The following is a 10,389-nucleotide window of genomic DNA, read 5'->3' as shown; positions in this document are numbered from 1 at the left end:
AAAACATATTCAAGAATAAGCCTTTCAATCCTTAAATTCATAGTCAATGTTTTCCGCACTGATCTAAATCCCTACAATTAGAACGAATTCAAACCCTCAAACTGCCAAAGTGGGTTTGAATTCATGTCTGAATGACTGATGTGGGAACAGGAAGCCTGCACTGCTCTATCACAAACAAGACAAGATCTGCAGATGTTGGAAATCCAAGCAACACACACGAAATGCTGGAGGAAATCAGCAGGCCAGGCAGCATCAAAGGAAAACAGTACAGTCGACGTTTCGGGCCAAGACCCTTCAACAGCCTGCACTGCCCTACGCTGTTGTCACTGGAGCTGTGAGGGGCATCTGTGGACCGAAGGAGGGAATCAGGGAAATGAAGGCAGAGTGTGGGAAATGTCAGACAATGAATGACTTTTTCATTCGCAAATTGTTTTTAACAGATCAGTCAGTTGCTGACAATGGCGCCGTCTCAACCCGACGGTGTGTGACAGTATTTGGGAGGGTTTCCGATCCCCGCTCTGATTGGTCAGTGTCAGTCAGCCTGATTTACATCGATTTCCTCCCCGGTGTGAATGGCTCTATAACTGGGCTCCATCACAGCGGCGGCCAGTCAGTCACAGATCCATCGACAGAAGGGAGGCAGGAAGCTGACGGGCAGCAACGATGCGGACGCTGTGCTTTTTCTGGTCTCTGGCAGTGTGGATGGGTTGTAAGTACAGGCAGTGGTTGCTGAGGTGGGTCTTGGGGTCACATTAAAGAGTCAATGGGTGTAGTTGAATTCCTGATTTTTCACAGCTGGAGAGTCCCAGACTCTGACTCAGACTCCGACCGTGTCGGTGAGTCCAGGAGCCACGGCCACGCTGAATTGTGACATCGGAACTAAGGATGGCGAATATGTGCATTGGTACAAGGAGACACCGGGAACAGCTCCACAATGGATCCTGTACTACCATCACTCGCTCAGCGCCCCGACCAACGGGCCTGGGTTCAGCAGCGACCGTGTCACGTCGACATCCAACAGCGCCGGCACCGATTACCGGTTGATCATTAAAAACGTGGAGCTGAATGACGCTGCCGTCTATTACTGCGGAAAGTGGTTTTCAGCCAGTAGAGGCTACTTGTGGGTGTTCGGCCCAGGGACCAAGCTCTTTGTTACAGGTAAGTGCCCGATAAATATCTCCTGCGATGACCACGGCATAAATACGATCACCCGTCAATTAAGAAGTTATAAGTTATAATTTCCTAGCGAATTTTACAATGAAAATGTTGATTTACAATCTAATTGTGTTCGTGTCCAGCGTCAGTTTTACTGGATAGAGTTGGGTTAGATGAATTGTTTCCGTATTTTAATGAAGCACTTCTCTTTTCGGTTGTGTTTTCGGACAAACCATATTTCAGACAAAATTTCTGTTCATTCGTGTTACTTCTGCTCTAGTTTTAGTTTGTCTGTTTTTGTGTGATGGTTTAATTGGAACGAAAGTGAGGGCATCTATCTACCTAAGGTGGGGTCAAAGCTGTCAGTGGGGACAGGGCATTGCCGGCTAAAGACAGCTCATAGTTGTCAAGACAGGAGAACGATAAGTTTCAAGTAATTAATTCGGACTTCCCAGCGACACTTCCTGCCCTCCCAGTGAGGGTGAACTCTCCTCCAGCACCCATCCCTTAAAATATCCTCTCCCATTGCTCAGTCCTTGCCTTCTCTCTCCTGCCACCTATTAACGTGAGAGCTGCTCCTTCCCAGGAACAGTTCCTCATCGATCCTGGTCACTACACCGACAATGGCTGGTGCTCCGATTCTGCGGAGAATCCAGCCTCCAGTCCCCCATGTGAGTGGGAGCCGAATCGTTCGACACTATCACAGATCAGAGAGCGGCCTACCCTGACCCGCTACTTGGAGCTCAGGACCGCGCATTTAGTCCCCTCGCCCACTGGGCAGAGCAGATTGTAACATGTATATTCTCATTAATGATGAATGGGTGGGCCGGAGGGAGGCGGAGGAATGTGTCACTGATGGCACCGAGAGTGGGCACATTGAACTACACAGGGGCGCTTTGATGCCAGTGTATCTCTCAACTCCGTGAATGACTCAGAACCTGACAGCCTCACCGGTTGCAGGAGATTTCTCGTTTTTCCACGATGACCTTCATGCACTGTCCTCCATGGGCACTGTCTTGTCACTTGGTGAGACTCTGGGCTCAACTCAATGAAGTTGAAACCTTTTAATTACGCTTCTGTCAAACTGTGAAATGACGAGAGCTCTTCTGCGACTTGAAACACGTTTTCTCTTGTTCTCGTTGCAGATCGGCAGCTCCCAGACCCTTCAGTGAAGCTACTTGGCCCGTCAGCCGAGGAGATCTCGGCTAGAGGATCGGGCACCTTAGTTTGCCTGGTCAGTAAATTGTCGATGGGCTTCCCTGTCGTCAGCTGGACAGTGAACGGCAGTCCGATGAGCAGTGAGGTGCAAACCAGCGGGGTGACTCAGAACGCGGACAAAACCTTCAGTCTCAGCAGTTACCTGACGGTGCCCGGCGCAGACTGGAGCAGTGGGAAGAGGTACTCCTGCTCAGTTCAACAAGGAGCAGCCTCGACAATATCCGCAACAGTCACACAATCCAGCTGTTAAACAGAGCGCGGCTTCGGCCTTGCTTGTTCCCTGATTAACAGGAGATCACCGCTTTGTATCTTTCACCTCTACCACTCTTACTCGCTCATCCCTGTACTTCCCTTCTGTTCCGCTCTCTGTAGTTTCCACTTTGATGTTGGAATATTTGTACCCGAGGCTGATTTTGATCTTGTTCCGACTGAGAGGGTACACGGTGTTTAAGTGGACTTGTCTTCTGGAAATTTCAGGCGGTATTTGGTTTCTCTTCCATCGGTGTTCGATTAATTAGAATGATTGATAAATGTTTTTGTGATTCATCATCAGGATCAGACTGACAGACGGCAACTAATTACTAATAAATATGATCAGTGCAGGAACGATTCCCGTGTGTGCGTTTCGTTATCTTATGTGTTTTTTCCGATTCTGACACTGAGTGGGAGGAGGGAAGAGGGAGGAGATTCGTCTCTCTGCTTTGGTTCGTGACATGGCTTGATGAAGTTTAGGAAATCTGTGCGGCAGCCTTGGACACCGAATATCAGCAAAGAAGGAAAGGAAGTTCCATTGCTGAGAATCGGGGACAGGTTTGAGTGTAAGGTCGGTTTGAAATTAGAACGAAACTGTTGGTTTTGAGAAGGTTAATACAGGAAATGAACATAATCGTGGCTGCAAATTTCCAGGCTCCTGAGCAGCACTGGTGGAGAGAGGAACAAATTGTAGTTACGTTCTGAGCTAATGAGGTTTCGCCAGAAGTGACCGATATTGACAAAAACTAGAAAGTCTAGGTATCTGAAATGGTTGGGTCACAAGGGATGAAAATTGTCCAGACAGAAATTTAAACCTATTCCTCAACTATATATTGGGTGACAGTGTGCGGATGAAAGAGCCCAGAGACGGAATAGTTAAGGATTTGTTTCACAATAGTTCCTGATCCCCCTTCCCCTACTGTCTCAGCCGCACTCTCGTCCTCTTTCTTCTCCTTCCTACCCCCAATACGAACCCTCAACCTCTCTCCGCTTACAACACTATTGCATTTATTTCCCGAACCCCGTTCTCACTTTGATCCTTCCTTTTCCTCCCCACCAGATCGCTATTTAAAATGGAGGTTGCTATTTTCTTGATTAGAAAACATGTCAAAGGCTACAGGGAGGAGGCAGAAGAATGGGTTTGAGAGGGATAACAAATCAGCAACGATGGAATAGTGCTACCGACTCAATGAGCCGAATGGCCGGTTTCTGTTCCTTTGTCCTATGGTCTTCTGGTGGAATTTATGAAAATAAATCACGAGGCCATTCAGCACATTTGGATCATGTAAGCTCCCAAAAGAGCAGCCCCATTAGTGTCCCTCTGTTTCAAACATGCCATCAAGTCCTGGTAACACCAAAATCAATGGGTATCATGACGAAAACATACCAGTGACTGGAATCATATCTCACCTTAATATAATGTTGTAGTGATTGTATATCAAGCACCCCAGTCCCAGGATATCATTGCAGCATTTCCTCATGCTGTACATTCCACCTGCTGCTTCATCAATAACCATAGTCGTTTAATTAGATCATTCGGCCCATCGAGTCTGCCCTGCCATTGTTGATTAATTATCCTTCTCAACCCCATTTGCCTGTCTTCTCCCTCTACACTTTCATGCACTTACTCATCAAGAACCTATCAATCTCTGCTTTAAATATACCCATTGACATGGACTCCACGGTGTCTCAGGTAATGAATTTCACATGTTCACCAATCTCTGGCTAAATAAATTCCTCATCTCTGTCTTAAAGTGACATCTTTGTAATCTGAGGCTCTGCCCTCTGGTCCTAGATTCTCCCACAATTGGAAACAACCTCTCCACGTCCACTCTACTGGGCATTTCAATATTCAACATGTGTCAATGAGATTCTACACACACTTCCCCAACCCCATTCCTCAAAACTCCAGCAAGTACAGGTCCAGATCCATCAAACACAACTCATATGTTAACCCATTCATTCTAGAGATAGTTCTCGTTAACCTCCTCTCCAATGCCAGCATATAATTTTCTAGATAAGCTGCTCACAATATTCCTCGTGCAATATGACCGATGCCTTTTAAAGCCCCAGCATTAGAACCAACAAATTTATCTTTTGGGATTCCTGTTCTAAGACTCCTAGGTTTCTTTGCTCGTCTAATTTCTGAATTTGATCCCTGTTAAGAAAGTAGTCCACAGTGTGTATGACCATACATTTCCCTAAACTGTATTCCATCTGCCACATCTTTGCACATTCTCCTAATCTGTCCAAGTGCTTCTCCATATTATTGACATCTTCAACACTACCAGCCCCTCCACCTATCTCTGTATCATCCACAAACCTGGATATAAAGCTATTGATTTCATCATCTAAATCATTGTCATATAATGTGAAAAGATCTGGTCCAAACACCGACTCCTGCAGAACACCGCTAGTCACCAGCAGTCAATCACTAAATGTCCCCTTTATTCGACCTCTTTGTCTCCTGCCAGTCAACCAATCTTCTGTCCATGCTAGTATCTATCCTGTAATATTATGGGATCTTATCTTGTTTATCAGCCTTCTTGAAAGCTTCTGAAAATCCAAGTAAAAAACTTACCCTTACTCTCTTAGTCTGTCCTACCTGTTATTTCCTCAAATAATTCAAACAGATTTCACAGGCAAGATTTCCCTTTTAGGAAACCAGGCTGACTTTGGCCTATTTTATCAAGTGTTTCCAAGTTCCTGAAACTAATATTTAATAATGGACTGTAACATCTTGCCAACCTCTGAAGTCAAACTAACTGGCCTATAATTTCCGGATTTTTGCATCCTTCCCTTCAGCAGGAGCAGAGTAACATTTCTAATCTTCCGGTCTTCCAAAACCATTGCAGAATCTAATGGTTCTTGAAGGATCACTACTAATGCCTCAACTCAATAATCTTATCAACTACTTTTACAGAAACCTGGGTTGTAGCCTATCTGGTCCAGGTGTCTAATCTATCAGGTCCAGGTAGCTTATCTGAATACAGCAGTCTCTGTTTCTGTTGAAAAGAGTACTGGTGAGATCTCATCTGCTGTACTGAAAATACTCTTTGCAGTTTCTTTAGCATTTCCCTGTTTTTAATTAGGCCAAATTGCTAGGTCGGCGCTCAATGCAACACGGATGTAAAGTGTGCAAGGAGCTGGCTGGAATCAAACCAGAGAGCACTCACCTTGAAGACTGGTACAGATGCCACTACACCATCAGCTGGCTAGCTGGAAGCAAGAACACTCATTTCTCTCTCATTTCTCCCCTTTTACTGCATTCAGTACTCTGATATATAGGTCACCTTGTGCAGGAAAGTGAGGCCTGTATCCACTGGAATTTTGAAGGCTGAAAAGGAACTTGATTGGATCATCATCTCTAAAGGGATTTCGGAAGGGTGGTTATGAACAGGATGTTTCCTCATGTTGGAGCATCTAGAACGTGATGTTAGTGTTTAAAATTCAGGGTCTGCCTATTTAGGACAAATGTGAATCAATGTTTGCTTCTCTCTCAGCGAACCATAAACCTTGGGAACTCATTTTCTCAGAGGGCTGTGAAAGCAGAATCAAATCACACTGTAAAATCAGTAAGAGGGTGAAAAGTTATTGGAACATGGAGTAATGGGGCTTTAAGGTTACAGCAAGATCAGTCATAATGTGGTTCGATGGCAGAGCAGGTTCAAGGGGCTGAGCAATCTACTTCCTCTCCTAAGTCAATGTTCATGAGGAAATCTACCTACATGCTTTCATGGCACATCATTGACTGGAAGACCTCACTTCAAAATAGCCATCCTTTGGACCATTCTGATCTAATCTATCTATTGTTCCATAGATAGGCAGCTCGGTGCCAGCTCAGATATGACTAGCAGTAGCATGTAGAATCTTCCTTCCATCAAAAGGAAAATAATCAGATGACTCCATCTTCAGTGGAGTTGTCAGCAGTTGTCCAGCTGATGGAATATCTATTACACTGAATCTAAGCTAAGCAGCATCATCACCCAGAGGAAGGATTTCCCTTTCTGAGTGCTCCCTCATTTATTGTGTTGAGTCGGATCCCAGGTTTGATTTCCCACATCACAAGCATTGCAGCCCGAAGTCTGTGGGGAAAAAGAAACATATTCACCAAATAACCATGATACAATGGTCAAGACCCTTCAATTTCATCAGAGAGATCTCACACCAACTTCTCAGTTCATGATATCTCAGCCCATCTACAGGAGGAAAATAATTATCATTTGTCATAATTTCCCACTGAAAAGATGTCAGTAATCAAATATTATAGCAGAAACTGTGGAATTGTTATTTAGGTAAACATCTAATGAAACCATTCAGTCCATTGGGTCCATACAACCTCCCAATAGAGTAACCCCATTGATGCCAGTTCTATTTAACTCACACATGCCTTAAATATCCTTTGATTCTTTTGTTGCTTCATTGCAATAAGGTGCAATCTACAGTACCATATCTGCACTGTACAAGGAAAACAGAACATCAGTGGGAAGCTCAATGGTCACACAGAGAACATACAAATTTCACATGGGCAAGCTCAGAACCAAATCCAGGTTGCTGAAGCTGTGAGATATCAGCACTGTCTGACTTTCTGTCAGGCTACCTAAGCATCCTAGTGTTTATCCTCCCAATGCACAGCCCACTGCCTCTGTAGGAAGTAAATGGGAATAAGGTGGAACTTGGCCAGCCCTGCAATTGGTTGAGTTCACTTTTACTCTGTGCTATTTTGCCAAAAGCAGTTGCAGTCCAAACTATGTTCTGATCAATTGTGGGATAATGATTGGAGAGGCAGTGAAGCAGAGGAATAACAACAGATTTATTCTACCCCACTCCGGAACAAACTGCTGAAGAACTGATTACACAGCTGATTATAGTATCGATGACACTGCAGGTAGTGAAATCCAGCAGTTTTACAGTGTCTGAGCCTGGATGGAATCCATCTGGATGAGTGGGGATCGAGATTCACTACAAGGCTTCTTCAGCAGCATCATTAATACAAATCATTAACACCATCACAAAGGGCAAGACAGACCAACACTTGGGATGAAGACGAGCTAGATTCCACTTCCTCACCCCAATGTCAGTCATTATCCTGAATAGTTTCTTTGTCATCTCTGCTGTGAATACCAGAACATCCAGCCCTATATCACTGTACACGCATGATACATGATACAAATTTTTGATGGTTGAGAAGGCAGCCCAACAGGAATGCCTAATCCTAATAAAGAAGGGCAACAAATTTTGTCCTTGCCAGCAATTTCTCCATCACTTTCATTGATACAATTGAGATGCCCCATCAGGATCCATTGATCGATTATCCATCTATACTTGCCCTAATTTGATACCTTGTCTCTAATTTAAAACTCTCATCATTTGTGTCACGTGCCTCTATCTCTATTTCACTGTCTCCGCTCTTAGTTTTCTATTTGTAAGTCTTTGGTGCATTTTCCAAGCCCCCAACTGCCTTGTTGTCAAGACATCCAAATGGTCATACTTTTAACATAAATCTCTTGTCATTCTCTTCATGCCCCTGCCCCTGTATTTTTCTTTATAAGTCCTCTGGCTTTGGTATTCCAAATGTTCCTTCAGAAGCTTGGCATAGGTTTAGACTGACTACAGCTCTATTTGAAGTGTCCCTGCTTCAGATTACAAGTTAAAGCACAGCCAGCATGTCCACACTCCTGCTGTCTGTCAGTGACCCTGATTGCTGGCTGTGTGAGGAGGGCAGCACTGGGCCAAATGAGTTCACTTGCTTTTGTCTGCCACCTTCACTGTCTGGATTCCCTTGGGAAGAGGGGTCACTGGGTCAGTGAGAGTGATGTTCCTGATGCTCTCAGAGAAAGAGGGAAAATTGGGGCACACAAAGGTTGAAGCTGAGAGGTTTAACCATTCCTGATGTTCCTGAGTGCTGGACCCATTGATGTTCGTCATCTATATGAACAATTTGAATAAGAACATACAAGACATGATCAATAGTAAATAATGAAGAAGATTATTAATAATTACAAGGGCAGCTCGATCATCTGGGAAAGTCTGATAAAGAATGTCAAATAGAGTTTAATTTCGATAAGTGCAAGGCATTGCATTTTGCAAGATCAAATCTAAGTCGAACTTCCACATGAATATGGAGTGATGGTGAGGAGAGGAATCTTGGAGTGCAAGTACAAGCTTAACTGAAAGTGGAGTCACAGGTAGACTAGGTGGTAAAGAATGCTTTTGACACATTGGACTTCATCAGCCACAGCAATGAGTATAACAGTTGGGAGGCCATGGTGCAGTTGTACAGGATGCTGCTATGGTCACACTTGGAATATTATGTTCAATGTTTTTTGCCTTGCTATTCAAAAGATATTATTAAACTGGAAAGAATGCAGTTACTGGCAGTATTTACAAGTTGCCAGGACTTATGGGACTGAGTTATAGGGAGAGGTTAGTCAGGTTAGACCTGAGAGGTGATCACAGAGAGTGTACAAGACAATGAAGAGCATAGATAGGATGAATGCACTCTGTATTTTTTTCCATGTTTTGGGGAATTAAGCACAAGAGTACATAGATTTAAGTTGAGAGAGAACACCTTACATGACCGAGGTGGGGCCCATCAATAAAAGTGCTGAGGCAGCCTACAGAGAGGAATTGGAAGAGGTCGAGACAGTTGCTAAGTGAATAACCTCTTCCTAAATGTCAGCAAGACAAAGGAGATGACCAATTTTAGCAGAACTCATACATCCCATTGACATGGCAGCACAGCAGTGGAAACTGGAAGCAGTTTCAAACTCCTGGGAGACCACATCATCCACTTGCTCCAAGAACACATCCTACACTGTCACAACAGCTCATAAACACCTCTACTTTTTGGAGAGGCAAATGAGAGCTGTACTTTGCATATCTATAGTCACGTCATCCTACAGATGTGCAGTACAGAGCACCCTGACAAGCTGTATCATTGTTTGCTATGGGAACTCCACTGCAGTGGACAGGAAGGCTCTACAACAGATAATCAAAACTGCCCGATGCATCACCAACACCAGCGTACCCACCATCAAGGATATATATACAGAATGGTGCCAGAAAAGGGCCAGTAATATCATAAGGGATCCTAGCCACCCTCCCCTTGGACAGCTTGTCCCACTCCCATTAGGGAGCAGCTACATGACAACCATACCAACACCACCAGACTCAGACGCAGTCACTTTCCCCAAGCAGTAAGGTGGGTCAACCCCTCTACCTCTTCTTTAATTCTTGTCAGTCACCTTATGTACAGCCTGGCATCACTTTATTGACATACAATCAATCAATGAATATAAGCTATCTCATGTATTTATACTAATTGTTTTTAACTATTATTACTGTGTTATTTATCTCTCATGGGGCTTTTGTGCTGCATCAGATCCAGAGTAACAATTCTTGTGTTTTCCCTTATACTCTGCACAGGAAATGGTATTAAACAATCTAACAATCTTGAATCATGAATCTTTAAACTTAAGAGGTAACTTTTTTTACACACAAAGTATGGCATCTTTGTGAAATGCACTGCCAGAGGAAGGGGTTGAGACACTTACACTAACAACTTTTAAAAGATGGACAGGTACATGGATTGGAAATTTTCAGAATGTTATGGGCTAGACGATGGCAAATGGGACTAACTTGGATGGAGATCTTGGTTGGCATGGACCAGTTAGGACAAAGAGTTTGGTACTGTGTTGTACAACTCGGTGAACTTTATATATCCAGGATACCTCATCTTCAACATTTTGATGTCTTCCAGCT

At 44.0% G+C, this 10,389-nt stretch overlaps 1 protein-coding gene across 1 annotated transcript; it reads left to right on the top strand.

Moving 5' to 3' along the window:
- Positions 1-616: 616 nt before the first annotated feature.
- LOC140740376 (immunoglobulin lambda-1 light chain-like) lies at positions 617-2,982 on the top strand. The gene is made up of 3 exons (XM_073069519.1): positions 617-709; positions 796-1,158; positions 2,301-2,982. The coding sequence occupies exons 1-3, from the start codon at positions 664-666 to the stop codon at positions 2,621-2,623; spliced, it is 732 nt and encodes a 243-aa protein (XP_072925620.1). The 5' UTR covers positions 617-663; the 3' UTR covers positions 2,624-2,982.
- Positions 2,983-10,389: the final 7,407 nt, after the last annotated feature.

The sequence above is a fragment of the Hemitrygon akajei genome, chromosome 16, assembly GCF_048418815.1.
Source record: "Hemitrygon akajei chromosome 16, sHemAka1.3, whole genome shotgun sequence".
NCBI lineage: Eukaryota > Metazoa > Chordata > Chondrichthyes > Myliobatiformes > Dasyatidae > Hemitrygon > Hemitrygon akajei.
This window is presented reverse-complemented; position numbering and strand designations above follow the sequence as displayed.

Bases quoted from the DNA above. Each gene is read 5' to 3' on its own strand.
- LOC140740376 (XM_073069519.1), top strand. From the start codon at position 664: ATGCGGACGCTGTGCTTTTTCTGGTCTCTGGCAGTGTGGATGGGTT. The intron at 710-795 runs GTAAGTACAGGC...GATTTTTCACAG, and splicing joins TCTGGCAGTGTGGATGGGTT to CTGGAGAGTCCCAGACTCTG. The intron at 1,159-2,300 runs GTAAGTGCCCGA...TTCTCGTTGCAG, and splicing joins GACCAAGCTCTTTGTTACAG to ATCGGCAGCTCCCAGACCCT.